The 27,996-nt window shown below is 37.4% G+C and overlaps 1 protein-coding gene across 6 annotated transcripts; it reads left to right on the forward strand.

Moving 5' to 3' along the window:
- On the forward strand, nt 1-27,990 carry RAD17 (RAD17 checkpoint clamp loader component). Of its 6 annotated transcripts, none has more exons than XM_037031060.1 (17): nt 1-76; nt 1,945-2,048; nt 4,131-4,388; nt 4,864-4,947; nt 6,554-6,713; nt 8,537-8,673; nt 9,121-9,173; nt 9,258-9,383; nt 9,474-9,543; nt 12,340-12,451; nt 12,826-13,011; nt 15,032-15,117; nt 15,237-15,383; nt 16,898-17,047; nt 18,631-18,751; nt 25,487-25,544; nt 27,251-27,989. In XM_037031060.1, exons 2-17 carry the CDS (start codon nt 2,007-2,009, stop codon nt 27,513-27,515), a joined length of 2,055 nt encoding a protein of 684 aa, XP_036886955.1. In that variant the 5' UTR covers nt 1-76; nt 1,945-2,006; the 3' UTR covers nt 27,516-27,989. The 6 variants fall into 6 exon arrangements, with proteins under 6 accessions (XP_036886955.1, XP_036886959.1, XP_036886958.1 ...); XM_037031064.1 differs by having other exon boundaries at nt 25,507-25,544; nt 27,251-27,710; XM_037031061.1 differs by lacking the exon at nt 1-76 and adding an exon at nt 377-482.
- The last annotated feature ends 6 nt before the right edge of the window (nt 27,991-27,996 follow it).

Here is a 27,996-nt window from a genome sequence, read left to right on the forward strand (position 1 = left end):
CCGAGGCTCCAGAGAACTCAGCATCCAGATCCGATCCACTGTCTAGCCGCTCCCCGTCACGCGCGCGCCCTAACCGGTGAGGAGGATGTTCGGAAGCAATCTGGTCCTAACCCCGACGTCCCTGTAAAACTGGGCGCAAATGCACTGAAGACAACCGGAAAAGGCCGGAAGGGGCCGGAAGGGGCCGGATGGGGCGGGCACCAAGCGCTTTGGCCCCGGGGGCTCTGCGCACCGCTCTCAACCCATGTCCGCTTTCCAGCCAACCACCTTTGGTTACCGGGCATCCTGTGACGCACTTTCATTGCACAATCGAGGCAGGGAAATGGAGGGGAAACCACGATTCGAGTCTGGCAATGCGCTGGATGCCTAAGTCACCCTCTCTTGTGGCTGCCCCCGCCCTTCGGGCTGTGTCGCAGAAGCGTCCTTGAGCGTGGAAAGTCCCCGGTGGGTGGGACCTCGGCGTGGCTCTGCGGTGTATCCAGGTAGGGCCGGGTGGCTGCTTTTCTACCTGGACCAGGGCCAGTGTTCCTCCTCTCCTGTCCCCCCCACGAGGGCACGCAGCTCCCGGCTAATAAGTTTGCCGCGGTTGCGGCTGTGGTGTGTATATCTGTCCTGGTGACGTGAGTCCACGTCTGCGTTCACGCCTTCCTGGAATCTCTTTGCTCCTCCTCCCTACTTGCCCCTGTCATTTGGAACTGAGAAGGGTGGGGACGGCGATCTCTGCCCTGGAGCCGGGGCACGTGAGCCTATCTCGGCTGTCTGCTCATTAGCCGCCTTGCTTTGGAGACTGTCTGAGCTTATTATACCCTGTGCAGGGTGTACGGTTGTATGGGTCTGCTTGAAATATTCTCGAACTTCTCTTCTACCTCTGACGTCTCATTGCAGGAACGTGGCATCATCAGGGGCAGTTACCTGCTTTTTAAAGGACGTAATTGTCATTTGCAAAGAATGATTTGAAGTCCTTAGCCTTACCACAGCCGGCCTCTTTCATTTCTAGTTTGCAGCTGTATTTACTCAAATAGGTGTTTTTTCCACCTATGTATCTCTTTGAAACTCCGAAACAAAGACTTCTTTAATTGCGAACGATTTGTGTGTGTACGATTCATTTTCTAGTGCTTGGAAGAAATTACACGTTATCTGTGCCTCCAAACTGTAAGAGTCTAATGTACCTTCCAGTTTATATCTTTAAAGACCGTTTCCTGTGGCTAACTTAAAATTGGTGAATTTACTAGTTTGTATAAACACTGAAGAAGTTTGAAAGTCAGAAAACAGTGCTGCCAAAAATTTCCTAGTATGTTTAAATGAGGAAAACAGTTATAGGAAAAATTTACAGTAAGATTCGAACTTCGTCCAACATACGTAATAAATTTGAATTCAATGTGTGAAGGTTTTTTAAAAAAAAATTTGGCAATTAAAACCTTTACCTGATTTAAAACGAGGAAATATTTCCTTACAAAAACTGCACAGATTATATTGTCTACTTTTTCTTAATAACTAAAGGTAGGTGCAAAATATGTGGTATTTCTCTTTTCTCTAATTATTGACTTCGTATGAAATACTTTATAGCACCATGAATAAGGTTGACACAGCTTATAGTCATTAAAATGAAACTTTATTTTAGCATTTTGATATTTGCATCTGTGTTTATTATGTTCTTTCTCACTGGTCTTAACCATTAGCATTATGCTGTTGATTATATCATATATATTAATTGCTATCCTCACAGTTTTTTGGAAATCTTTTTTATTGATTTAAGAACTAGAAACATCAATTTGTTTTTTTTGTTCCAATTAGTTGTTCATTCATTGGTTGATACTTCTTTGTGTCCTTATGGGAGATCAGACCCATAACCTTGGCTATCAGGGTGATGGTCTAACCCACTGAACTACATAGCTCCGGTCTGTTTTTTCTTAACTGAGAATTTTTTTCTTTTATTTTTTCTAGGTGAATGATACTTTAATATACTATAGGTTGTATGCTATGGATGGGAACTATTAAAGTTTATAATGTCAAAAACTTTTCGTAAACAAAAGGTGTCTTCCACAAAGGTATGATATACTAAAATGGTCATATAATTGCTAAGAAAAATTTACATTTTTGTACTGTTGTTAATGATTTATTACTGCTATCAGTGTAATGGTATCCAGTGTCTGTTGTAATTAGTCATCTAAAAAGCATAATATGTTGTTAACTGTACACTGAAAGTGTAGCCTGAATTTCGAAAACATATTTACTATGCTGGTCACAAAGAAAAGACTGAACACTGTAGAATTAAAGAGCAGTAGAAGAAAAGAAATGTATGAGTTGTAGTGGTGTTAAACTTTAACAACAAGCCCTGCCTCTTAGAACTCCTAAGGTTCAGTGAACTAGTTTTCAGCAAGGTTAGGAGGCAAAGTGGGATGAAGGTCAGACAGTGTCATACTCAACTTCAAAGAGCTATTTTCCTAGTGGTTGATATGTTTAAAATTTTTTAATTTTTTTTTTCTTTCTTAGAGTTTATTTATTTTTAGAGAGTGGAGAAGGGAAGGAGAAAAAGAGAAACATCAGTGTGTGGTTGCCTCTTGTGCACCCCTTGATGAGGACATGGTCTGCAATCCAGGCATGTGCCCTGACAGGGAATCGAACCACGACCCTTTGGTTCACAGGCCTGCATTCACTCCACTGAGCTATACCAGGCAGGCCTAAAATTTATTTTTTAGAGAGAGGTGAAGGGAGGATGAAAGAGAGGAAGAGAGAAACATCTATCAGTTGCCTCTCACACACCCTCAACTGGGGACCTGGATTAGGCATGTGTCTTGACTGGGAATCTAACCAGTGACCTTTCTCTTCTTCAGATGCTCAGTCCACTGAGCTGTACCAGCCAGGGCTGCTTTATCCTTGATCTTATGTAAATGATTTGACTTTGCTGTTTCTCTCTGTCTTTTTTTCAGTAAATGGTAGTCCACACAGTTATGTCAGAAATAAAGCCATAAAATCTGTATGTAACATGTAGATCAGAATTGCTATCAGAAGGATTACTATAACATAATTTGTATGTACTCTTAAAAATAGAGGAAAGGGACCAAAGTTATAGTAATAGGGACAGTCTTTTGAAGAGGAAATGAATCAGGTAGCTATGACTGAATTTTTTTCCCAGAGGTTTCATTTCTTCATACATGACTGATAACATTTCTAACTCTCTGTCCTTAAAAGAGGAGTGAATGTAATCAAGACATAATAACCAATTATTCATAGTATCAGGATTCTTAAATTATATCCTCACAAAGTCTTAAAGCTAATAGGGATTGTTTTGATGTATGAAATGTAATGTGTTAACTGGTTAACATGGAAGTAGTTCTCTTCTCACTGTTGTACATGGTTAAAGTATTGTTCCTCTGTTTTGTTTTGCTTTTTTTAAAAGGTACTCTAAATATTTTATGTTTCAGCCCTACATGAGTTTAAAATAATCAGACTACTCTTTACCCTGGGAAGAATACAGTAATAACAATTAAATTTGTATTCTGTATTGCTTTATATGGTATTTATCATTACCATGGTCAAGTAGACAAGTATGCATTTGAACTTACTGTAAAGTACAAAAATAACTAATACATATGGAATCAGTTTTCTTGTTTTTTATTCTCACCCAAGGATATAGTTTTTTAAAATTGATTTTTAGAGAGAGAGACATCTATGGGTTACCTCCTGTATGTGCCCCAACTGGGGATCGAATCTGCAACTTTTTTGGTCTATGGAACAATGGTCTGACTGACTGAGCCACCTGGCCAGGGACAGAATCAGTTTTATTTTTTATTTTAAAAAATATTTTATTTATCTTTAGAGGGGAAGGGAAGGAGAGAGGGAGAGAAATATCAATGGATGATTGCCTCTCCTGTGTCCCCTGCTGGGAACTGGCCTGCAACCCAGGCATGTGCCCTGACTGGGAATAGAACTGCGATCCTTTAGTTCACAGGCCTGTGCTCAATCCACTGAGCTACACCAGCCAGGGCTGGAATCACTTTTATTTAAACAGCTAACTTTTGAGATTTTTATTTTATGTATTACAAGTAGACATTTTTTTAAACAGAGTAGTTAAATTATATAGGGACAGATGCAAAAAATGTAATAGTATTTATGTGATTTTTTTTCAGGTAACAGATTGGGTAGACCCATCATTTGATGACTTTTCAGAGAATACAGGCCTCTCTGCTGTTACTGCCACATCATTAAGTGTGAATAACTCAAGTCATAGAAGAAAGAACGTGCCTTCCACGTTAGAAAGTAGCACATTTCCAAGCAGGAAAAGAGGAACGCTGTCTTCCTCAGAACAGATACATGCTCTAGAAAACTCAAAGAACTACCTGTCTGAAAATGAACCATGGGTGGACAAATACAAGCCAGAAACTCAGGTACTAAGTAGGACACAAAAATAATTTTATTTCAGGAAGGAGAAGGATGTGCATTTTCGGGTTATTATTCAGACAATCTTGCTAAATGAGTTGGAAAAAAACAATAATTTCAGGATTTTTATTTTATATCCCAAGGCTCAGAGTTTTCTCAACAGTTATTCTGAAGTGGTACCATTGGTAGTCTTACATCAAATTTAACACGAATATAGAATTGATCTGATTTATTTATTTATTTATTGCTAAATGTTATACCCCTTGCTATTTATTCCCTTCCCAAAATATATTAAAGGATTTTCTTAAATTTACAATCCAAACCTTCTCAGATTTTCAAATAATGGCGTTAATTCCTAAATGTAATCAGTTTTTATTTTATCATGTTAATTGTTTGCTAGTTTTAAAATGTTTAGTTTAATCTGCACTGATGTACCAAAAACTCTTGAGTTAAAATGTTTTATTTTAAACTTGAAATTTTTAGCATGAACTTGCTGTGCACAGAAAGAAAATTGAAGAAGTTGAAACATGGTTAAAAGCTGAAGTCTTAGAGAGGCAAACTAAACAGGTAAATAAAAGATATATTTTAAACATTTAACACCAAATGTTTCTGTCTAATCGGTGGTTTCAAGAAGTTAAACTTTTATGAAGATTTTATGCCAGTAAATCCAGGTCACTATCCATGGAAAACTTTCTGATCTTACTACTTCTGGCCACACTGAAAGATTCTGAAACTTGAGTTTTTCCTGTACATTTATATCTTCTTTTCACTCTTATGTCCTGTTATTAACATAAAGCACAGTAAAGCAGTTCAGGTGCTAGTATCTCTCAACAGTGGAGTAAGCAGGCAAATTAGATACTAGTTTTTGTACTAACTATAGCCTAAACAGTCATCATTCATTTATGTTGATGTTTTTTGTTTCACTTCCTAATACCACAGTTACTCTCAGCCCTCAAGCCAGAAGATTCTTCTCTCTCTTTTTTTAAATTTTTCTAATTTTGAGATTCTCTAAGCATGAACATAGAGTGGTAAATTAATACATGGATTCAAGTTAAACAGTTTTGTAAGAATACTTTATAAGTCATAGTGTGTATTTTATATTGCATCATATCAGGAAATATGTCTGGTTCTGCTGTTTTTGACATGAAGTTTGATCACTAGATTAAAGAAGTGTTAGTCAAAAATCTTCATTGTAAAGCAGTTTTCTGTTGCAGCTGGCACATAATCTATGGGGAGGTACTTTGGCAACAAGTAAGTGTCCAATGCCCCAGCACTCTTTCACCTAACTATTTTCATATCCATTTTCCGTCTGTCTGATAATGTGTTTTCACACTAAACCAAAGGTTAGATCCAAAAGCTGGACGTGATTCAAAAGAGCACCTGTTGCCATTGGAGGCAACTGAAACACTAACTGTTTCATCTCAACATTGAAAAGGGAATGATTTTTTATTATTTATTTTTAGAGAGAGGGGAAGGGAGGGAGAAGGAGAGGGAGAGAAACAGGAATATGCGGCTGCCTCTTGCATGTCCCTTTGGGGACCCGGCCCGCAACCCAGGCATGCTCCCTGACTGGGAATTGAACCAGTGATCCCTTGGTTTGCAGATTCATGCCCAGTCCATTGAGCTACACCAGCCAGGGCGGGCATGATTTGTGAGGGAATATTATTGGGACCTATAGTCTCTAGTTTCTTTAGAGTCCTGTCTTCTAAATGTGTTTCTTAGTATACATTTTTTTTAAACCTTATCACCAAACTGCTTTTCCTGTTAGAATATTATACTTGTGTAATATTAAAATATATAATCCTAAGAGTTGTGTGTTAAGATTGAATTTTATGATTTCAGGTAACCTCTAAATATGTTTGTTTCAAATGTTACCTCCTTAATCCAACTGAGGTTTAGTTGTTTTAATCTGGCTACTAAATTGTCCTTGGGAGGGGCATAATGTAAAAACTGAAGAATTAGTAGAAGCTACACTTAAAGGTCAGGAAATAAGATTATCTTCTTTTATCTAAAGCTGGCCTGCTCCAGATACCATTATTGTGAAATGTAGTCTGCTTGTACCAGACATTGAATAAATATTTATAGAATTAATTAGGATTTAGAAAAATTCAAACATAATATTCTAGTATTCCAATGATTTTGATTGTTAATTAATGTTTGTGTTTGGTTTTAGGGTGCATCTATTTTATTAATAACAGGGCCTCCTGGATGTGGAAAAACAACAACTATAAAAATACTATCAAAGGAGCACGGTATTCAAGTACAAGAGTGGATTAATCCGGTTTTACCACAGTTCCAAAAAGATGATTTCAAGGATATCATGTTTAATCATGGTAAGAGTTGTTATGGAAATACTGGAAAAAGTCTGTGCTTAATCAAAGAACATTTGAAACAGACTCCCCATCTGTATCCTTAAGGTTCCGTTTTTTGGTCTATGTTCTATAGATAAAGGTATATATTACCTCTGCTGTAGTAGATTGGCATCTGCTCACTACCAGCTGCTTTACAAAGTCAAAGTAGAAATCAAATGAAACTGTATGAGAGCATTTTCTCCCACCTGTCCTAGTTTTCAGAGAGAAGTAATTTTAGGAGAAGAAAAGGAACCAGGTGTCCAGTAGAAGAGAAGGGGATTCTTTGAGGATTAAGTCTTAACTGTTTTGTTAGATAACAAGCTAATCTCTTTATATTATTTATTATTTTTCGGGTTCAGGCTAGAAAATTAAACTGTTTAAATAAAACCTTTTTGTTCTAAATCAATCAAGCTTTAAGAAATACTAAAGGAGCTTGTCTCCAAACAAAAGGAGAGAGCTTTAATCAGACCTGTGTGAATCAAATCTAATCAAAGCACGAGGCAAGATTGTCTTTAGAATTGGGAAGGAGGCCTTAAGAGAAACCCCAAAAGATAATAATGGTACCAGCCCAGCCTGGTTCGGCTCTGTGGATTGAGTGCCGGCCTGTGAACCAAAGGGTTGCTGGTTTGATTCCTGGTGGCATGTCAGGGCACATGCCTGGGTTGTGGGCCAGGTCCCCACTTGGGGGCGTGTGAGAGGCAACCACGCATTGATGTTTCTCTCCATGTCTTTCTCCCTCCCTTCCCCCTTCTCTAAAAATAAATGAAATCTTCAAAAATTTTACTGTTTAGAAAAATAGTAATGTACCGATTTAAAGATGTGGTACATCATCATTTCACATGTATGCTTGAATACTCCAGCACAATCATTTTTAGCTCTCAAAGTTTTTCTTATTATTACTATAATGAAATGAAGGGAAGTCAAGTCCCTTAGGCTACTTTGAAGTGAAAGGAATTCTATGAAAGGAAAATTTTATTGTTTTTAATTGTTTTATTTTTAGAGAGAAGGGAAGGGAGGGAGAGAAACAGCAGTGTGTGGTTTACTCTCTTGCACCCCCTGCTGGGGACCTGGCCTGCAACCCAAGCACGTGCCCTGACTGGTAGTTGAACCAGCAACTTTTTGGTTCACAGGTCACTGCTCAGTCTGGTGAGCCACACCAGCCAGGGTAAGGACAGTTTTATGTGGAATAGTCTTCAAAAATCCGTTATCTCGTATTTTCGTTAATGTGCTCTGTGCATATTATATCCTTAGTATGCACAGTGTTTATGTTACTAGTATCCTGAATTCCTAAAATTTTACTGCTTTTAAACAGGAACATTACTTTTGAAAATATCCAGCAAGTCTTCATAAACAGTCTTCTATATGAAAAAAGTCTTCTGTATGGAGAATTTCCCATATTGCCAAGTTTACTAATCAGTCATTCTACTTTTGTTGTTAAACCTTTATTAGTGAAAATATTTTATTTATAATCACAGACTCATTTGGAGAGTCTTCATTGTGTACGCAAAGTCCTAAGCATTTTTACACTTGTGTCAAATGACAGTTGTGTTCTGAAGTGCGGTGATTCCACAGCACATTCACTGGTTTGGAATAACTACGTGATGTCCGTGACTCTTGCCTCTTGAAATGGGTATCCTATTTGAAATTTGAACAGTTTTGCCTATTTGAAATTTGAACAGTCTATAGTATTGTGAGCTCTTCTTGCATGTGTATTAATTGATGTATATATATATATATATGTGTGTGTAACACTGATGTGTATATAAATTGTTGAAAATTAAAGGATTAAATATGTTCCCTTTCAGAATCAAGCTTCCATGTATTTCCCTATCAGTCTCAGGTAGCAGTTTTTAAAGAGTTTCTACTGAGAGCAACAAAATATAACAAACTACAAATGGTTGGAGATGATCTGAGAACTGATAAGAAGATAATTCTGGTTGAGGTACGTACAACTTTTCAAAACCTTCAGTAAGTGTAAACAATTGCAAGATATATTTTGTATTAATAGTGGTAAAATATACCATAAAGCTTTAAAATAGCAGAAACCTAAAAACCTATTTGGTTGACTTGAATAGAATAGCGTAAGGTTAATGGGCTTTAAAAATCTTATGGCTTAAGTATAGAACACCAAAGTAAATATTTGGAAAATGATGTCTTAGTGAAAATACTCTTAACTAGGAATCACCCTAAGAAATTTAATGTGAAAATTAGGTTTCCCGTTAATGGATATTACTGTTCAGAATATTAGTTATTTCATATTTCTCTTCTATAAAAGTTCTTGCTGCAATACATGGAATGGATAGCATTTTTTCCTGTCTTAAATATAAATCTGAAAATAAATTTACATGGGAATAAAACTGAATAGGTACTTATCATGTATTTTCAATAGGATTTACCTAACCAGTTTTATCGAGATTCTCATACTTTACATGAAGTTCTAAGGTGAGTTTCAGTGAAGCTTTCTAAAATTCCAAATTAAATGGTAAGTGGCTTAAATGTTAACATTGCTATATTTTGTTATTTTAGGACGTATATACAGATTGGTCGATGTCCTCTGATATTTATAATCTCTGACAGTCTCAGTGGAGATAATAATCAAAGGTTACTGTTTTCCAAAGAAATTCAAGAAGAATGTGCTATATCAAACATTAGGTAAGAATGAAATTTCTGCTTAAAATGTTAATGTACACATTATGTTTTTAGTTAATCATTGAACCATTTTCTTGTATAAAACTTTGACAGTTTCAACCCTGTGGCACCAACAATTATGATGAAATTTCTGAATCGAATAGTGACAATAGAAGCTAATAAGGTAAGTTTCTTAAGAACACATTAATTTGAATCTTTTTAAAAGAGTTTGTTTATTTCTAGAGAGAGGAGAAGGGAGGGAGAAAAAGAGAGAAACATCAGTGTGAGGAAGAAACATAGAGTGGTTGCCTCTCGTATGCACCCTGATCTGCGACCAAACCTGCAACCCAGGCATGTGCCCTGGCTGGGAATCAAACTGGTGACATTTTGCTTTACTGGACGACAGCCAACTAACTGAGCCGCACTGGTCAGGGCTTGAATCTTACATTGTAATTTTACAAAACCAAACTTCAGAGGTATTATGTGTACTTGAAACGCATATTATTTCAGTTTTGGGGTTTAAAAAAATTTATTACACTTATAAGGCATGCCATTTTGGAAAATGTAGGAACTACTGATTTTAAAAATTCTTCACCTTTTCTATTATTAAACGTAGCTTTCTTTTCAACATTGAGGGCAATTTCCCTTTGTTTAGCATAGTATTCTAAATAGTGCCTATAATCAAGATATTGTTTCCTGGGGACTTCCAGCCAAGATGGAGGCATAGGTGGAAACACCGTACCTCCTCACACAACTAAGCTTAAGAACAACAAAGTTTTAGTAACAAAAACACAACCAAAACACAGAAAATTGAACTGTACGGAAGTCCAAGAACAAGGAACCATTCATCCACACCAGTAAGAGGGGCGGAGTCAGCGGCTGGTGGAGTGGGGTCTCGCAGGAAAAAGCGGCCAGACCCACCCAGGCATGCAGGCAGCGGTTGGCAGATTCCAGGTGTGGGGTGGCAAGGGGCAGACCCAGTGAGGGCACAAGGCGGCTGACTGACGAAGGTCACACATCCGTGCTCAGATAAACCAGGCAAAAAAACTAGCAGTGAGAAAGACTGTGCAAACCAGGGCGCAAGTGATGGAAATTAAAGCCTAAAAGAACAATTGGAAAAACTTTCAGGGGTTGAGGTGCCAGGAGAGGCTCCCAGGCTCAGAGAGAGTTTGTTGGAGAGACTCACAGGGTCCTAGAGGATGCACAAGCCCACACACCCAGGAACCAGCACCAGAGGGGCCCAATTTGCTTGCAAGGAAGCAGCAAAGGGAACCTAAATCTGTGAGAGAGTGGAACAAGCGCCATTGCTCCCTCTCTGACCCCACCCCCACATACAGCATCAAAACCCAGCAACTGGGTCACCCTGCCTTGGTGAACACCTAAGGCCCCGCCCCTGATATGTAACGGGTGCAAACAGACCAAAACATTATGGCTCAAGAAGAACAGCTCAAAGCCCCAGAGCCAGTACTTATGAACAACCAGGAGACAGCCAACCTATCAGATGCACAGTTCAAAACACTGGTGGTCAGGATGCTCACAGAACTGGTTGATTTTAGTCACAAATTAGAGGAATAAATGAAGGCTAAACTCATTGAAATGAAGGGAAATGCACAGGAAACCAATAGTGATGGAAAGGAAACTAGGACTCATCAAGAGAGTGGGCCAGAAGGAAGAAAGAAACAACCAAACAAAAGAATGAAGAAACAAGAATTTAAAAAAATGAGGAGATGGTTAGGAACCTCCAGGACATCTTTAAATGCTCCAACATCCAAAATTATAAGGGTACCAGAAGGGGAAGAAGAACAGCAACAAGTGAAATACTTATTTGAACAAATAATAAAGGAGAACTTCCCCAGTCTGGCAAAGGAAATAGACCTCCAGGAAGTCCAGGAAGTTCAGAGAGTCCCAAAGAAGTTGGACCCAAGAAGGAACACACCAAGGCACATCACAATTACATTAGCCAAGATTAAAATGAAGGAGAGAATCCTAGAAGCAGCAAGAGATAAGGGGACAGTCACCTACAAAGGACTTCCCATCAGACTGTCAACTGATTTCTCAAAAGAGGCCTTACAGGCAAGAAGGAGCTGGAAAGAAGTATTCCAAGTCATGAAAAGCAAGGACCTATATCCAAGATTGCTCTATCCAGCAAAGCTTTCATTTAGAATGGAAGGGCAGATAAACTGCTTCTCAGATAAGGTAAAATTCAAGGAGTTCATCATCACCAAGCCCTTATATGAAATGTTAAAGGGACTTATCTAAGAAAAAGAAGATAAAAAATAGGAACAGTGAAAGGACAGCAAACTCAACAGTTATTAACAACCACACCTAAAACAGAAGCAGACTAGGAGGACAGCTAGATCAGGAGCAGAACCATGGAAATGGAGATCACATGGAGGATAAGCAACGGGAGTGGGAGGAGGGAGAAGGTAGAATAAGTAGCATAAATGGTAGGTAAAAAATAGACAGGGAGGAGGGCAAGAATATTATGGGAACTATAGAATCTAAAGAACTTGTGACACATGGACATGAACGAAAGGGGGAGAATGGTGGAGGAGGGGTATGCAGGGTGGAGCGGAGTGAAGGGGGGAAATGGGACAACTGTAATGGCATAATCAATAAAATATATATTAAAAAAAAAGAAATTGTGTCCTGGCATCTAGATTACATTGGTCATCAACAGTTCAACTCTGCTTTTATACTGTTGACAGTTTTTTGTGTGTGTGGTTATAAAAGACATAATAGCCCTGGCTGGGTGGCTTCGTTGGTTAGAGAGTCTTCCAGATATGCCAAGGTTGGGCGTTTGATCTGTCACCAGGGCACAACCAATGAATGCATAAATAGGGTGAACAAATCAACGTTTCTGGCATTTTAGCATTCAAATTTAAGATTCTAATATACTTCCATTAAATTTATAAAATCGAGAAGTTTTAATTTCATTGTTTTAGAAAAACATTTAAAATTTTTAATTTTCTCATGTTAGAATGGAGGAAAAATTACTGTCCCTGATAAAAGTTCTCTGGAGTTGCTCTGTCAAGGGTGTTCTGGTGATATCAGAAGTGCAATAAACAGCCTCCAGTTTTTTTCTTCAAAAGGTAACTATGGAAGATACATTCTTGTAACATTATGTATAATGTCATTGTTCATGAAATGAAATCAAACTCAACATTTCAATTTATAATTGAAATCTACCTATCTTTACTTACTATTTTTTAATTGAGACAATGTCATAAAATTACATTTGTACACATGCATGAAGACTCCTTAATGAATATGTCATCATATGTATCTGTGTACATGCGACAGAACCTGATTGAGTTGTGGTTTGCTGCTTTCCCTTTCAAAGTGAATTTCACTTCCTTGGTGAAAGTCCTGGCTCTGCTACTTAGCAGTGACTTAATCTTACAAGTTTTAGCATTCATATTTTACATTTATTTTAAATATTGTCACTTGGGTGTATATTATTTAGGAAGGAACAATTTATGTCCAAGGAAAAAAGGAATGTCTTCGTTAAAATCAGATGCTGCGCCATCAAAATCAAGACGAAGAAAGAAACCTGATAAGGTTTTTGAAAATCAAGAGGTCCAAGCTATTGGTGGAAAAGATGTGTCTCTCTTTCTCTTCAGAGCTTTGGGGAAAATACTATATTGCAAAAGTAAGAAAACCTTATACAGTAAAAAAAAACTTTATTGTATATTAGTCTTACAACTGATAAAAAGCACTCCAAAGTTTTAAATGTCATGTATTTGGTTCTGTTACAAGAAAGAACTATGGCTAGGTCAGTTACTGTTTGGCAAGGCCTAAGCAGGAAAAATATATTTATCTAGATAGAGTATTTTGGGAATATGAGTGATTAAACATAACAACTAACTACTATAGGCCATGTTCATGTTTATAAGTCTTACACAATTATAGTTTGCCAAAGGTAAGACATCAATCAGTTCATGTAGATTTTTAGTTGCAACTGTTGACTGCCCAAGCCTTCTTAACACTGAGCTGTGGCCACCAGGGTGCTAGGCAAATTGCCCTGTAGCTTCAGGTTTCTTTGGATTCTCTTACATTTCTCTGGTCTCTTCACTAGCTGCCTGTCCCTAACCAGAGGTGTTCTTCCTTTTTACTCTTCTGTTTTTAATGACTGTTTTTCCTCAGTGCCTTCACCCTCATCACCCATCTGTAAGCTCCCAGATTGTCTGTCTTTTCAATAAAATCAGTTTTCAGTCTTATGGTCCAGAAGGAAGAAAATTGAGATCCCCCCCTTTTTTAATTGGTCTGATATAATTTTTATAAAGAATAAAACAATTGCCCAGGTTGGTGTGGCTCACTTAGTTGGAGCACCATCATCCCATAGCCAAAATGTTGCGGTTTGATTTCTGATCAGGGCACATATCTAGGTTGCAGGTTTGATCTGTGGTCCAGGCACATTCGATCTTCAGTTGGGGTGCATTTGGAGTCAACCAATTGATACTTCTTTCTGTCTCTTTGTCTGTCTGTCTCTTTCTCTTGCATCGATATTTCTTCCTCTCTTTCTAAAAGCAATGAAAAAGTGTCCTTGAGTGAGGATTAAAAAATAAATAAATAGAACAGTTTATACAGATTTTTTCCAAAAGATTTTATTTATTTTTAGAGAAGGGGAAGGGAGGGAGAAAAGGTTGCCTCTTGCACACCCCCTGCTGGAGACCTGGCTGGCAGCCCAGGCATATGCCCTGACTCCCGGGGATCAGACCGGCGACCCTTTGGTTCGAACGCCAGCACTCAGGCCACTGAGCCACACCAGCCAGGGCTACACGAATTTTTGAAGGAAAGTCATGGTGATAGTTTAGAATGGTTTTAGATATCAGAACAAAAAGCAAATCATGTTTAAAAAGAAGAACATCTTATGTGTATAGTATCCTCAATATTCTCTCAGTTTTTCAGGCCTCTTGTAAAATAGCTATATCAGTGAGTCACAAACAGTCTGAGCAAACCTTCACTGGAGCCTCATGCTTATTCCATCTGTTACTGTCTGAGACTGTTTCCTGGTTGCCAAAAGCCCAGTTGTTTGAACCCACTCTGTTTATCTTCCTATAACATTCTGAATGCCTTTTATACCTGCTTTCCATCTGTCTTCCTTGTTGAAAATTGAGATTTCTAGATAGAAACCTTCGTGCCACCTGAGGAAAATGAAACAGGTATCACTTAGATGGAAATGAAGACACTCCTCTGTCTGTGGCTCCTCTGACCTCTGAAGCTCCTTGCCCATGCCACTGATTGCGTTCCTTCCACCCTTTCTTTTTCCTCCTCAACTTTCTTCTGTAACCTCCTGCGTTAGGGAATGGGGGTTCTTGTTCGCTCCAGCAGAGAGCAGCATCTGCCTAGATAGTGAATTAAGCAGTAGTGACCTCCATATTGAGATGAGTCTCTAAGGAAGAAAGCAGCCCAGAAGTGGAAAGATGAAATGCAGAGTGCTTTAAGAAGTGGAATATTTTAATTCCAGAAATGCCATAATCTAAGCATCAGAATTCTAAATTTTTCTTGCTAATCAGCAACTCACTTAAGCTTCCAGTTATTTTGTTTTTAAATTTTAACAGCTCACTTAGTATTTTTGGAATTATGTGCCTAAGGTGTTGAAAAACCTTCAAATGAGAAGTGTCATATAATTATAAAGATGTTGTTTTTAATCCAGAAATTTTTTATAGGAGCATCTTCAACAGAATTAGAATCACCTCGATTGCCCTCCCATTTATCAGAGCATGAACGGGATACATTGCTTGTTCATCCTGAGGTAAAGTGTAAAGTCGTTAATACCACTTAGCACTATTTACAAGACATATATTGTTTACATTTGTAGACATATAGCTTTGACCACCAAAATTATGTATGTGTGCTTTTTTTATATTATAGGAAGTAGTAGAAATGTCACACATGCCGGAAGAGTTATTTAATTTGTATCTTCACCAAAACTATGTAGATTTCTTCACGGAAGTAGATGATCTTGTGCGAGCCAGTGAATTTCTGAGTTTTGCAGATGTTGTCAGTGGTGACTGGAATGTAAGCCCATTTGACTTCAATGTTTTTATGTCTGAATATTTCCTCATAATTGAGAACAAAATTATACTTTCATTCTTTATTATTTGAAATTATACTTTTATTCTTTATTATTCTTAATGATTTTCTGTGACTTCTTTTTTTTTGTGACTTCTTAATAACTATGAGAAAATTAGTTCCTCCAACTCAGTGTGTATAATGAAGCTGCAGCAGTTAATCTGATTTTTCTGGTGATAATGTAACACCAATTTCTTTCTAAAGTTTTCTTATTATAAAAGTAACATGTACTCAGAGTTTTGACAGCTATTGAAAAGTGGATAGAAAGAAAATAACTGCTACTTTCTATACTGTCTGCTAATTTTTAAATGTTTATTTTTTTTTACAGATTGGAAATTATTCACAATATAAATGTGTATTTTTTTCTTAATATTTTAACACTTCTCTGACCAGTATAGTAGCCACTAGCCACATGTAGCTAATTAAGTTAAAATTCAGTTCCTTAGTCACACTAGCCACATTTCCAGTATTTGATAGTTGTATGTGGCTAGTAGCTGCTATATTGAACAGCCTATTTTAATATAGCTGATATTTCTATCATAAACAAAACATTTCTATCATAGAAAGTTGCACTGGTTAACACTGTTCTGATAAGTAGACATTTCTCTGTTATAAATGTTGAAATAGCATTAATAATTAAAATTAGGAAAAACGCAATAAAAACATTTAATATAGTATGGCATGTTTAGAGTTTCATTATTCAGTAGTTGTATTTGCTTGAATTTTTAAATAATTTTTTTAAAATTTACTTTGAGAGAGAGGAAAGAGAGGGAGAGAAACATCCTTGTGTGGGAGATACCTACATTGACTGGTTGCTTCTCACATGCCCCCAACTGGGGATCTGGCCCGCAACCCAGGCATGTGCCCTGACTGGGAATCGAACCAGCAACCTTTTGGTTCACAGGCTGGCACTCAATCCACTGAGGCAGGCATACCAACCAGGGCTGTTTGCTTGATTTTTTTATATTCCTTTTTTATTTTGAAAATTTTCAACCTGTTGACAATTTGAATGAACAGTACAATAAGTATCTGTATACCTTTACTTTGTTCACCAGTTTTTCACATTTGCCTCCATATTTGCTTAACAATGTATTTACAGAATTCTTTTGACTGAATAATTGGAAAGTGATTGCAAGCATCATGACACTTAATACTTAAGCATGCATAATAACATCACTCTATTACAAGCCTAACAGCATCACACCCAAGAAAATTAACATACTTTTATTTCCCAGTTGTCTCAAAAATATATTTAAAGTTGTTCCTCCCACTCACATCCAAGATCTAATCAGAGTTTACACATAGCATTTGATTGTTATTTTTTAGGGCTGCAGTGGTGTTCAAAAAAGTGAGCATATAGTGACTAAATATGGTTAATTTTTGTGTGTATGTGCCAGTGGTACCAACAGTACTGTGTTATCAGTCTCTCCTTTATTTCACATTTTGTCTTCTTTATTTAGACACGCTCTTTACTCAGGGAATATGGTACATCTATAGCTACAAGAGGTGTGATCCATTCCAACAGAGCCCGAGGATTTGCTCACTGCCAAGGAGGGGGATCAAGTTTTCGACCACTGCACAAACCCCAGTGGATTTTAATAAATAGAAAGGTAAAAAAAATTGTGCCCTTTCCATAGGTGAACTTTATGGCATGTGAATCCCATGTCAATAAAGCTGTTATTTTTTTCAGTTAAAGAAGAAAAATGATGTTTTATTCATAGTAAATACTTGCTAGGGCCCATTTGAAGGCTCATACCTATTTTGTTAGTTAGTAATTACTATTGGAATCAAAGTATATTTATATTTTAGTCTTAATTGAAAATAAATCCTGGCTTTGCCTCTAACCACTTGGACAAGTTATTTTACTTCACAACTAATCAGTGTGTGCACTTAGTTTTTAGAGTTATAAATGGAGAGTATTGAGCCCTGTCTGGTGTGGCTCAGTGGATTGAGTGCCAGCCTCTGAACCAAAGGGTCCCTGGTTCAATTCCCAGTCAGGGTACATGCATGGGTTGCAGGCCAGGTCCCCAGGAGGGAGTGCACAAGAGACAACCACACATTGATGTTGCTCTTAGTCTTTTTCTCCCTCCCTTCCCCTCTCTAAAACTAAATAAAGAAAATCTTTTAAAAAATGTAGAGGATTGAATTAAAATAAAGGTCAAAAACAGGTGACCCACCAGTTGATAACAGGCACAGATTTTTTTTAAAGATTTTATTTATCTAGTTTTTAGATAGAGAGGGAGGGAGGGAGAAAGAGAGGTGGAGAAACACTGATCTGTTGCTTCTTGCACACCCACAACCAGGGACCTGGCCCACAACCCAGGCATGTGCCCAGACCAGGAATGGAACTGGGGATGCCCAGCGCACTGAGCCACACCAGTCAGGGTGCATACAAAGGGTTCTTTAAAAGAATTTTGCTCATCTTTAAAAATTAGTATAATAATTGAAATTCAGACATGGATCTCTGGCATTTCCTGGGGGGAATAAAAAGGAAAAGTAAGGCAACACTGGCTCATATTTTTTCACGACAGCAGTGTACTGAAGCCAAGTAGAATCTGCCTGTTGAAGATAGGAGTGGTAGGTACCCCTGTTGACAGCTGTTCCTCCTGCCTGGCTCCTGTAGCATCTGAATCTGTGACCCCCTGGGTAAAATCATATGACTAAGTATAATTTATAATCTGAGAAATTTCAACAGATTGTTTTGAAGGATTTTGTGACTTTTAAATAATTTATAACCCCTATTGACTTGCTTTGCCCATACAGAGCAACTATAATTTTACATTATAGTTACATATGAATTATCTCTGCAAGACATGCTTCTCTCCTCATCAGCCTAACACTGCACCTGTGTTAACTGAAGACAATAAGTTCTTTCATTGAGAAACAGTGTCCTCAAACAATTTGTGATATATCTTTGTTCATAAACCATTCTTTTGATTTTTAACTGTTTTTTCCTTCTACCTTAAATTTTTTTAAAAACGATTCTTACTGCTGTTATGTTAAATGTGAGATAACTGTAGGTAAAATGCTTTGTTAGATAATGTTAGGATAGTTATAAAAGACTAATTAGATAAACTCTTAAAAGTATATTTGTAGTATGTAAGCCCACACACTTTTGTAATATTACAAACTTAGCATGTATAGGAGTACATATCCGTATTATTTATTTATTTATTTCATTTCTTCTATACAGTATCGGGAAAATTGCCTGGCAGCAAAAGCACTTTTTTCTGACTTCTGCTTACCAGCTTTATGCCTCCAAACTCAGCTGTTGCCATACCTTGCTTTGTTAACCATTCCAATGAGAAATCAAGGTAATGACATGGGTTTTTATTCTCCCCCAGAAGTAGTGTTTCATAACATTATTTTTTTGTAGGTCTACTCATTGCTCAGTAGTAGTGAGACTAAGTTTTTTTCCCTTTATTTGTTGATCCAAAGTTAATATGCTTTTTGATTAAAAAAGAAGTAAAATAGGCCCTGGCTGGCGTAGCTCAGTGGATTGAGCACAGGCCTGCGAACCAGAGGATCGCGGTTCAATTCCCAGTCAGGGCACATTCCTGGGTTGTAGTCCAGTTCCCTGCCGGCCAACTACCAGCAGGGGACGCACAAAAGGCAACCATACATTGATGTTTCTCTCCTTCCCCTCTAATGACAAATAAATAAATAAAATCTTTAAAAAAAAAGAAGTAAAATAGCCCTGGCTGGTATAGCTCGGTGGATTCAGTGCAGGCCCACGAACCAAAGAGTTCCTGGTTAGATTCCCAGTCAGTGTAGATACCTGGGAATGGGCCAGGGCCTCAGCAGGAGGTATGCAAGAGGGAGAGAAACACACTGATGTTCTCCTTCCCTTCCCCCCTCTCTAAAAATACATAAATACAATCTTTTTTTAAAAAAGAAAGAAAATAATACAGAATTATATCAAGTAAAAATGGACAGTCTCCTATAACCACAGGTAATTCCTTTTGACAGATTGGTATAAATTTTTATACCAATTTTTTGGTATAAAAATTTATATTTTTTATACCAGACATTTTTCTGTGCATATACAAATATTAGATGTAAGCTTTAATTTGTTATGTCACTTACTATGGATAGTGTTCCATATTTTATAAGATCACTGTGATAAAGCAGCTCTGGAGACCTAGAACTCCAAAATTAAGGTGCCAGCAGAGACACTGTCTGGTAAGCACCTGTTTCCAGGTTTGTAGATGTTCATCTTTTCATATTCTTACATGGTTGAGAGGAGAGCAAGAGAGAGCTGTCTCTAGGATCCCTTCTATAAGAGCACTAATCCCATTTATGAGGGCTCCACCCTCATGACCTAATTACCTCACCTCCTAAAGCCATCAACATTGTGGGTCAGGATTTCAGTACCTGAATTTGAGGTGCACAGACATTCAGTACGTAAAGTATATTCAAGTCTGACTCCTATTTTTTCAAAACTTGCAATAACTTTAACCTTATTGATAGATACTTTGATTTCAGTATTACAATTTCCATTAATATATTTACATTGTCTTTCTAAGTTTTGAAATTACAAATATTGCTAAAAAATAGTGTACTTATGGCAATGTACACTTGTACAATTTATGTCTACTGTGGTTTCCCTTTTTATAAACTTTACCAATTTTTTCATCATTTGTTTCTTTTTTTTACTGTGTATTTTAACGGCCACATTTCATTAACAGTACTAGGTCACAAGCCTGTGGTATTGATCTTGAAGGTAGAACAGAGAATTTGTGTAATATTTAAAATAGTAATCTACCATATAACTCAGAAACTTTCAAGATAGGATTTGCCTAATGATTGATCAAAGGAAAGAATTACACAGTAAATGCCTGCCCTCAGACGATAAGGGTCTCATCTTGTGGCTTTTAAGAGTATTAATACTAAAATATTTAAAGTATTCTATTGTACATTCACAGGCAGAAAAGTAGATGAATTTGTTGTGGTTTTTTTTAAAGATTTTATTTATTTAGAGAGAGAGAGGGGAAGGGAAGGAGAGAGGGAGAGAAACATCAGTGTGTGGTTGCCTCTCACATGCCCCCAACTGTGGACCTGGCCCCCACCCAGGCTTGTGCCCTGACTGGGAATCAAACTGTCAACCCTCTGGTTTGCAGGCCTGTGTTCAATCCACTGAGCTACATCAGCCAGGGCAGAAGTGGATGACTTTTGTACAATCGATATGATTAATCTGTGGGTCAGAATCCAGAGATTTCTCTATCCTTGCCTATTATTTTGAAGATTATAATTCAGTTATTTCAGGAAAATAATTTTAAATTTAGAGAAAAGTTACAATAAAAGTATGAAAGAATTCTTTTATATCCTTCACCAGGATTCCTCAGCGGTCAATTTTTACTATATTTACCTTTCATTTTTTTCTCTTTCTTTATACCTACATGCCCACACATATATGAGTGAATTTTTTTCTGAACCATGTTTGAGTAAATTGTAGACATGATACCCACTACTCTTAAATACTTCCTCGGGTACTTCCTGAAAACAAACTCCTATATAACCACAGTGTACACATCAAAATCAGGAAATTAACTTTTATGTATTGCTATCATCTAATTTATACACGCCATTCACATCTTGCCAGTTGTCCTAAATAATGTCCTTTGTAAGATAACAACAAAAACTTGTTCTCATTCTTGTCCAGAATCCAGTTCAAGATCACATGATATATTTGGTTTCAATGTCTTCTTAGTCTCCTTTGATCTGGAATAGTACCTTAGTCTTTCTTTGCTGATGAAGTTTTTGAAGCATATGGGACAGTTACAGTGTAGAGGCTGTTCCTCAGTTTAGGTTTGATTATCTCTCATGAGTGGATTCAGGATATGTGCTTTTGGCAGGGACACCCCAGAAGTGATGCTCATGCTCAGTGCATCATATCAAGAGAATATGATGTCTGTTTATGCTGTTACTGGTGAAGTTAACTTTTATTATTTGAGAAGATGATATCTCAGATATTTCTAATGTAAAGGTTTTAAGTGTTTATGGGGAGATACTTTGAGATTATGTAAATATCCTATTTCTTACTAAAATTTCACTTACTAGTTATAGCATCTGTTACTTCCTAGATCTATAATAGTTGGCAAATGGTGATTTTCTACATTATTCCTTCCAAATTTGTGTTGGTGAACTGTACTGTAGGTATTGCTTTGCCTTCTCCGATATTTGTTTGTTAATATTAGTATGGACTCCAATTCTTATTTCCTCATAGTTCCTTGCTCTCATTATTTTGGTCTCAAATTGTCCAGATTTGGCCAGTACAAGCTGCTTCAAGGTAACTCTCTGCCTTTTGATGTGTACCCATTACTCTTTGAGTACTTCCTGATACAAAATGTTCCAGTATCATTTTAGACTTTCCCTGCCCTAGTCCTGGAACCAGGAATTTCATGGAGCCCTGGTTCCTCTCAGTGGAAGTGCTATTTAGAAATCAGGATGTGGCACTAGGCATGTTCATTGCTACTGGGGTGTCATTGTTTCTAGACTTTTCTAGTGGAACAAATCTAGGAAGTGTGTGTGTATAACATGAGTTCACACTGATACCTTCAATTTCAGTCTAAGACAAGGAGTTTAACCTTTCCCCTCTTAACATCTGTACCTCCCTTACTGAGCAATGAAAAACCCATCTCCCATTTTGCTGAATATATTCATTTATTTACTCAGTTCTCCAGCTTATAGCATTTTCTAACAATGCAGGCTGTTCCTTCGGTTTCAGCCCTACTGCCACCAACTCACATTGGTACAACTGGCCACATCCCATGTGCCCCCTCCAGCTGTGGGATCAAGAATCTGTGTAATTAGCAAGAGCCCCCTTGGAACAGGACCATCAGCATCACCTGGAAGCTTGAGAGAAATGTGGAATATCAGACCTCACCCAATACTTTCTGAATAAATGTGCATTTTAACAAGATTCTCCAGTTGATTCTTCATGACAGATGTTTGAGGAGTTTGAGAAGTATGGGTTTAGATTACTTACATTGGGATGATCTGGAGAATCATTCATTCATTACTTCAAAAAATTCAGACTCCAGGAAAACTCTAAGTTTTCCATATCTAAAAGCTGGTTTCTAAAAATTATGATTGTATTGTAAGTGGATTTTTAAAAAAGTAAAGCATCCAAGAGCCCTCAGAGTGGTGGATTCACAAACTGTAAGAGGTTTAAAAATTAAAAATGTGGCTTTTCTTTGTATTATCAAATTTTATCCCATTTCTTTCATTGTATGTATTACATAATTTCAGATATTATTTCTCTAATATTTTTTCTGCTCCTTTCTCCCTTCACCTTTCTCGTCTTCAGTCAGTATTTATTGGAATGCTCTAAGGTAGCCTGCATTCCTGATAGCTTTGTTCATTTTTCTTCATGGCATTTTTCTCTCCAGTTGCGGTCTCTTGTGAGTCCGAGTTCAAATTAACTGTCTCTTCTGCCAGTTCAGATATGCTGCTGAGTCCCTGTAGTGAATTTTTTATTTTTGTTACTGGACTCTTAAACTCCAGAATTGCCATTTGACTTTTTTCCTGTAATTTCTGTCTCTTTATTGATACTCTCTATTTGAGGAGGCATTGTCATTATAGCTGCCTCTGTTTTTAAAATTTTTTTAAATTTATATATGTATTTTTTAAAGGATTTCCTTTTTTAAAGAAAATATTTATTTGTTTATTTATATATTTATTTATTTATTTATTTATTTATAGAGAGAGGGGAAGGGAGGAAAAGAGGGAGAGAAACATTGATGTGTGGTTGCCTCTCATGTGCCCCCTACTGGGAGTTGAACCAGTGACCCTGGTGTGTGCCCTGACTGGGAGTTGAACCAGTGACCCTTTGGTTCACAGGTTGGCACNGAAATATCAGTGTATGGTTGCCTCTCGTGCGTCCCCTGCTGGGAATTGGCCTGCAACCCAGGCATGTGCCCTAACTGGGAATTGAACCACCAGCCCTTTGGTTCCAAGACCTGCGCTCAATCCACTGAGCTACACCATCGAGGGCCTAAATTTATATATTTTTAAATTGAGTTTATTGGGCTGGCATTGGTTAATAAAATTATATAGGTTTCAGTTGTACGGTTCTATAATACATCATCTGTATATTATATTGTGTGTTTACCACCCAAAGTCAGATCTCCTTCATCACCATTCATTCCCCCCTTTACCTTCTTCTGCCTCCCCTCTCCCTTTGCTCCCTTAAGCATGATTTCCTTTTGTTCTTTGAACATGTTTATAATGGCTCTTTTGAAGTCTTTTTCTATTAAGTTTAAATCTGGGCTTTCTCACCTTCTGTTGCCTGCCCTTTTCCTGTGCAGGAGTCACACTTCCTTCTTTGCATGGCCTCATAATATTTTGTTTATAATTGGACGTTTTAGGTAATACATTGTAGCAGGTCTGGATACTGATGTTCTCTATTCTCTGGGGCTTGTTTTTTTTATTGTTGCTTATGTATCTGTTTAGTGACTTGGCTAAACCATATTAAGGAAGTCTGCTTCCCCCTGCAGTATGAAGCCTTTATCACTCTAAGAGCTCAGCCTTGGGCATGCCCAGTCACCTTGTGTTGACAGTGGTTTTTATCAGGGCCCTCCTTGATTTTATTTCTCCTTGATTTCTTGGTTAAACTGCCTGCCTTGTTTGGCATCAAACCCACCTATTGATGCTCCACTAATTACTAGCCAATTGGTCTGTTGTTTTCAACAGTGCCAGGTGCATACATTATTTCACAGTCTGATTGAATTAAATTTGGTCAGGTGTAGGCTTTGAGGCACGTCGATGAGATTTGCTCTGACCCCAGGACTTTCTTCGCTGTCTCTTTCTTTGGGTCTTTCCAGTGAAGTAACTGGCATATGTTTGTTGCTCTTAATAGGAAGTGTGGATTTTAAGATATCCCTTAAGCTTGAGCTTTCCCACACTTTGTTTTAAATAAAGTCATTTCCTTTGGGTTGAGCTTCAACTGGAGCGTCTGATCATCTTGGCTTGGCCTTTTCTGGTGTGGACCCTGTTCCCTAAGAATGAAATGAGCCTCTGATCATCTTGGCTTGGCCTCTCCTGGTGTGGACCCTCTGCCCTAAGAATGAACTGGGGCATGGGCCATTGCAGTTTGAGGAAGAGGGAGTAATCTCTGCCTTCTGTGCCACTGGAGTAGAGCTTCCATTTTATCTGTACAGAAAGCCCCTAACTTTTAGCTGGCCACATTCACCGGGAGAAAGCCCTATGTTCTTGGCTGCATCCAACTGAAGTGAACTCTCCCTGAAGCTGAGGAAGGGAAGGAACAGGTCATGGCTCAAACACTGCAGTCTGTTTGAATTTTCTTGAATAAATATTTCCTCATAACATAAAATTAAGCTGTTTTTAAATATACAGTTCAATAGAGTTAAACATACTCGCCTCGTTGTGCAGCCAGTCTTCAGAATTTGTCATCTCGCAAAACTGACTACACGTTATACACTAACCACCCCCATCCCTGCCAATACCACCTACCTCACATAAGTGTAATTGTACAATATTTTCTTGTGATTGGTTTATTTCATTTAGCATGTCATCAAAGTGTATTCATGGACAGCATGTGTCAGAATTTTCTTTTTAAGGCTGATTGTATGTATATCTCACATTTGTTTATTCATTCACCTGGACACTTAAGTTGCTTCCACCTTTTGGCTATTGTGAATAGTACTGCTTATAAACACAGGTCTATGAATAACTCTTTAAGATCCTACTTTTAGTCCTTTCATATATACCCAAAAGTAGAATTGTGAGGACACACAGGAATTCTGTTTTTAATTTTTTGGACTCTTTTCTGCATCAGCTACACCATCATACTATATTATCAGCAGCAGTGCAAAAGGATTTTAGTTCCTCCACTTTCTTGCTGACCTTTTTTGTTTTGTTTTTTTAAAATAATAGTCACCTTAAAAGGAGTATGAAATGGTATATCATGATTTTGATTTACTTTCCTAATGATCAGTAATTTCGAGCATCTTTTCATGTGTTTATTGCCCATTTATGTCTCTTCTTTGGAGAAATGTCTGTTTAAAGCTTTCTAAAATCTGTTTCAGCTCAGATTTCTTTTATCCAAGATATTGGAAGGCTCCCTCTGAAGCGACACTTTGGAAGGTAAGCTGAGGATCCTAATTTTCAAAGAGCTGTTACTGAAATGTCCACTGAGTGTGTTCTCTGTTTTTTTCAATATACAGTCAATAAATGTTATCTGTAAAATCCAGGAAATACATGTTGGGTGTATTGATTAAAGACCATATGATTGCATTGTAGACTCATTATTTTATTATATATAAAAGCATTAGTTATACCAGCTTACCATAGAATATCAGACTAAATAGAATCATGGGATCATGATGGTAAGGGGATCTTTAAAATCATCTAGTTCAACAACTCTTGCATATCTGGAAACCCCTTTCAGCTTTCCTAGCAAGAGATTTTCTTAGCCTGTATTTGAAGCCTGCAATGAAATGACCAGGAACTACCTCATAAGCACTCTCTTATTTTCTTAGCATAAAAAATTCAGAAAAGTGAGAAAATATAGATACTACAGAGAGATAAACCTATATCTATACTGTACATTTTATCGCAGAATTGTTTCTGGGCTAATATCAGTGATTAACACAATAATTATATTTCTATTCTGCTTATTCATAAGATCAAATTATGCCCTTAGGCATTTAAAAGGATTAAAAAGGGTTCATTGCTGTTATTGGTTCACCTACTTGATCTGACTTGGGAGGCAGGATTTGTCAGTAATACTTATTACAGTGACTAGTACTGTTCTCTTTCACTTATGATGACCGCATTTAACATTATCTTTGATTCATATTGATACTAAATAGGAATATTTCACTTGTATTTAATATTTTAATAGCTGCATAGTTTCCTGTAATTCAACCTGTACCTTGTTTTGGTACATTTAGCTTACCTCAACTTTTATCACAGCCCTTTTTATAGCTAAATCATCATGCATATCAAATACTATTTATATAGGATGAATTCCTAAAAAATTAAATTGCTGGATCAATGACATACATCTTTCTGAGGCCTTTGCACTGTAATTGCCAGATTGCTTCCAAGAATATGTTGACAATCTTAGGCCCTTTTACACTGTATCAGCAGGGTCCCTCACCAGCACTGGGTTTTATTATTTTAAAAGGTCTTTGCTAGTTTAAAAGATGACAGTAGTACCTTATTAATTGTTAGGTAGCTTATTATTTTAATTTCCATTTTATTTTTATTTATTTTATTTTTTTTTTAATTTATTTCTTTATCTTTAGAGGGGAAGGAGAGAGGGAGAGAAACATCAATGTATGGTTGCCTTTTGTGCATCCCCTGCTGGTAGTTGGCCTGCAAGGAACCAGCTTGCAACCCAGGCATGTGCCCTGACTGGGAATCGAACTGCGATTGTCTGGTTCGCAGGCCCATGCTCAATCCACTGAGCTACGCCAGCCAGGGCTTAATTTCCATTTTAAAATTAGAAATCAGGTTGAACAATTTAGTTAACATTGGTATTTTTTTTCTGTGAGTTTATGTTTTTGCCCTTTCTCTTTATTCTTTTTAGTTTGTAAGAACTCTGCTAACAACATTAATCAACTCATTTGTATCATAAGTTGTAATGGTTTATTCGGTTTGTCATTTACCCTGTACTTTTGTTTATATTGTTCAGTAAATTAAAGGGCCTGGCTAAGTAGTGAGTAGAATGAAGGTAAATGAAAGAAAGCTTCAGGATATGGCTTCATGGTCTTCATGCTCATGGTATAATTTAAAGGAGCCCCCTCCTTCGGTTATTATTAATGCTTGCATTATGAATCTGGCAGATTAAAAATGGAAGCCCTGACTGACAGGGAGAATGGAATGATAGACCCAGAAGGTGGATACGAAGCCCAGCTTAATGGAGGACAGCCTATAGAGGAAGCTCTGGATGAACCCACTCAAACCACAGAACCTGAATCCTGGTCTCTTCCTTTGAGTCAGAATAGTGGGCACGAACTGCCTGCCAGCCAGCCCCAGCCCTTTTCAACCCAGGGAGACATGGAAGAAGAAGAGGTGGCAATAGAAGACTATGAGAGCGATGAGACATAGAAAGCAGCCTACCAATCACAGTGCTGCCTGAGAGATTCACTTTAGCTTTATTCAGTGGCACTTGAACAGAGATAATACATTTTTCAAGTGAATTACAGTCTAAGTCTTCACTGTTGTATTTTCACACAAGAAACTGACTTTTGAAGTAAGCAGAAGATTGAGCCTTCAAATATAGTATCTTCGTTTTTTTCTCTAGTATTTATTTAATCTTGTGAGTGCTGTTAGAGGTCAGTGTGTATGAAGTGTGTTCGAACATTATGCCAAATATCACAAAATGTGAAGGAATAATCCAGAATACAAAAAGTTTATAGGATTGTAAATATGAATTTTAAAAGTTTATGCAATTATGAGTGTAAATAAACTTTGTGCCTTAATCACACTTAATAGTCTCTAGCTTCTCGGATGCCTTTTAGTATGTTGTACAGTGGAATATTCTAGATACTTTTTGGAAAATTACATAATTTATATAAAAATTAAAATG

This window comes from Sturnira hondurensis, unplaced genomic scaffold, assembly GCF_014824575.4.
Source record: "Sturnira hondurensis isolate 20B ecotype Veracruz unplaced genomic scaffold, ASM1482457v3 Scaffold0020958, whole genome shotgun sequence".
Lineage (NCBI taxonomy): Eukaryota > Metazoa > Chordata > Mammalia > Chiroptera > Phyllostomidae > Sturnira > Sturnira hondurensis.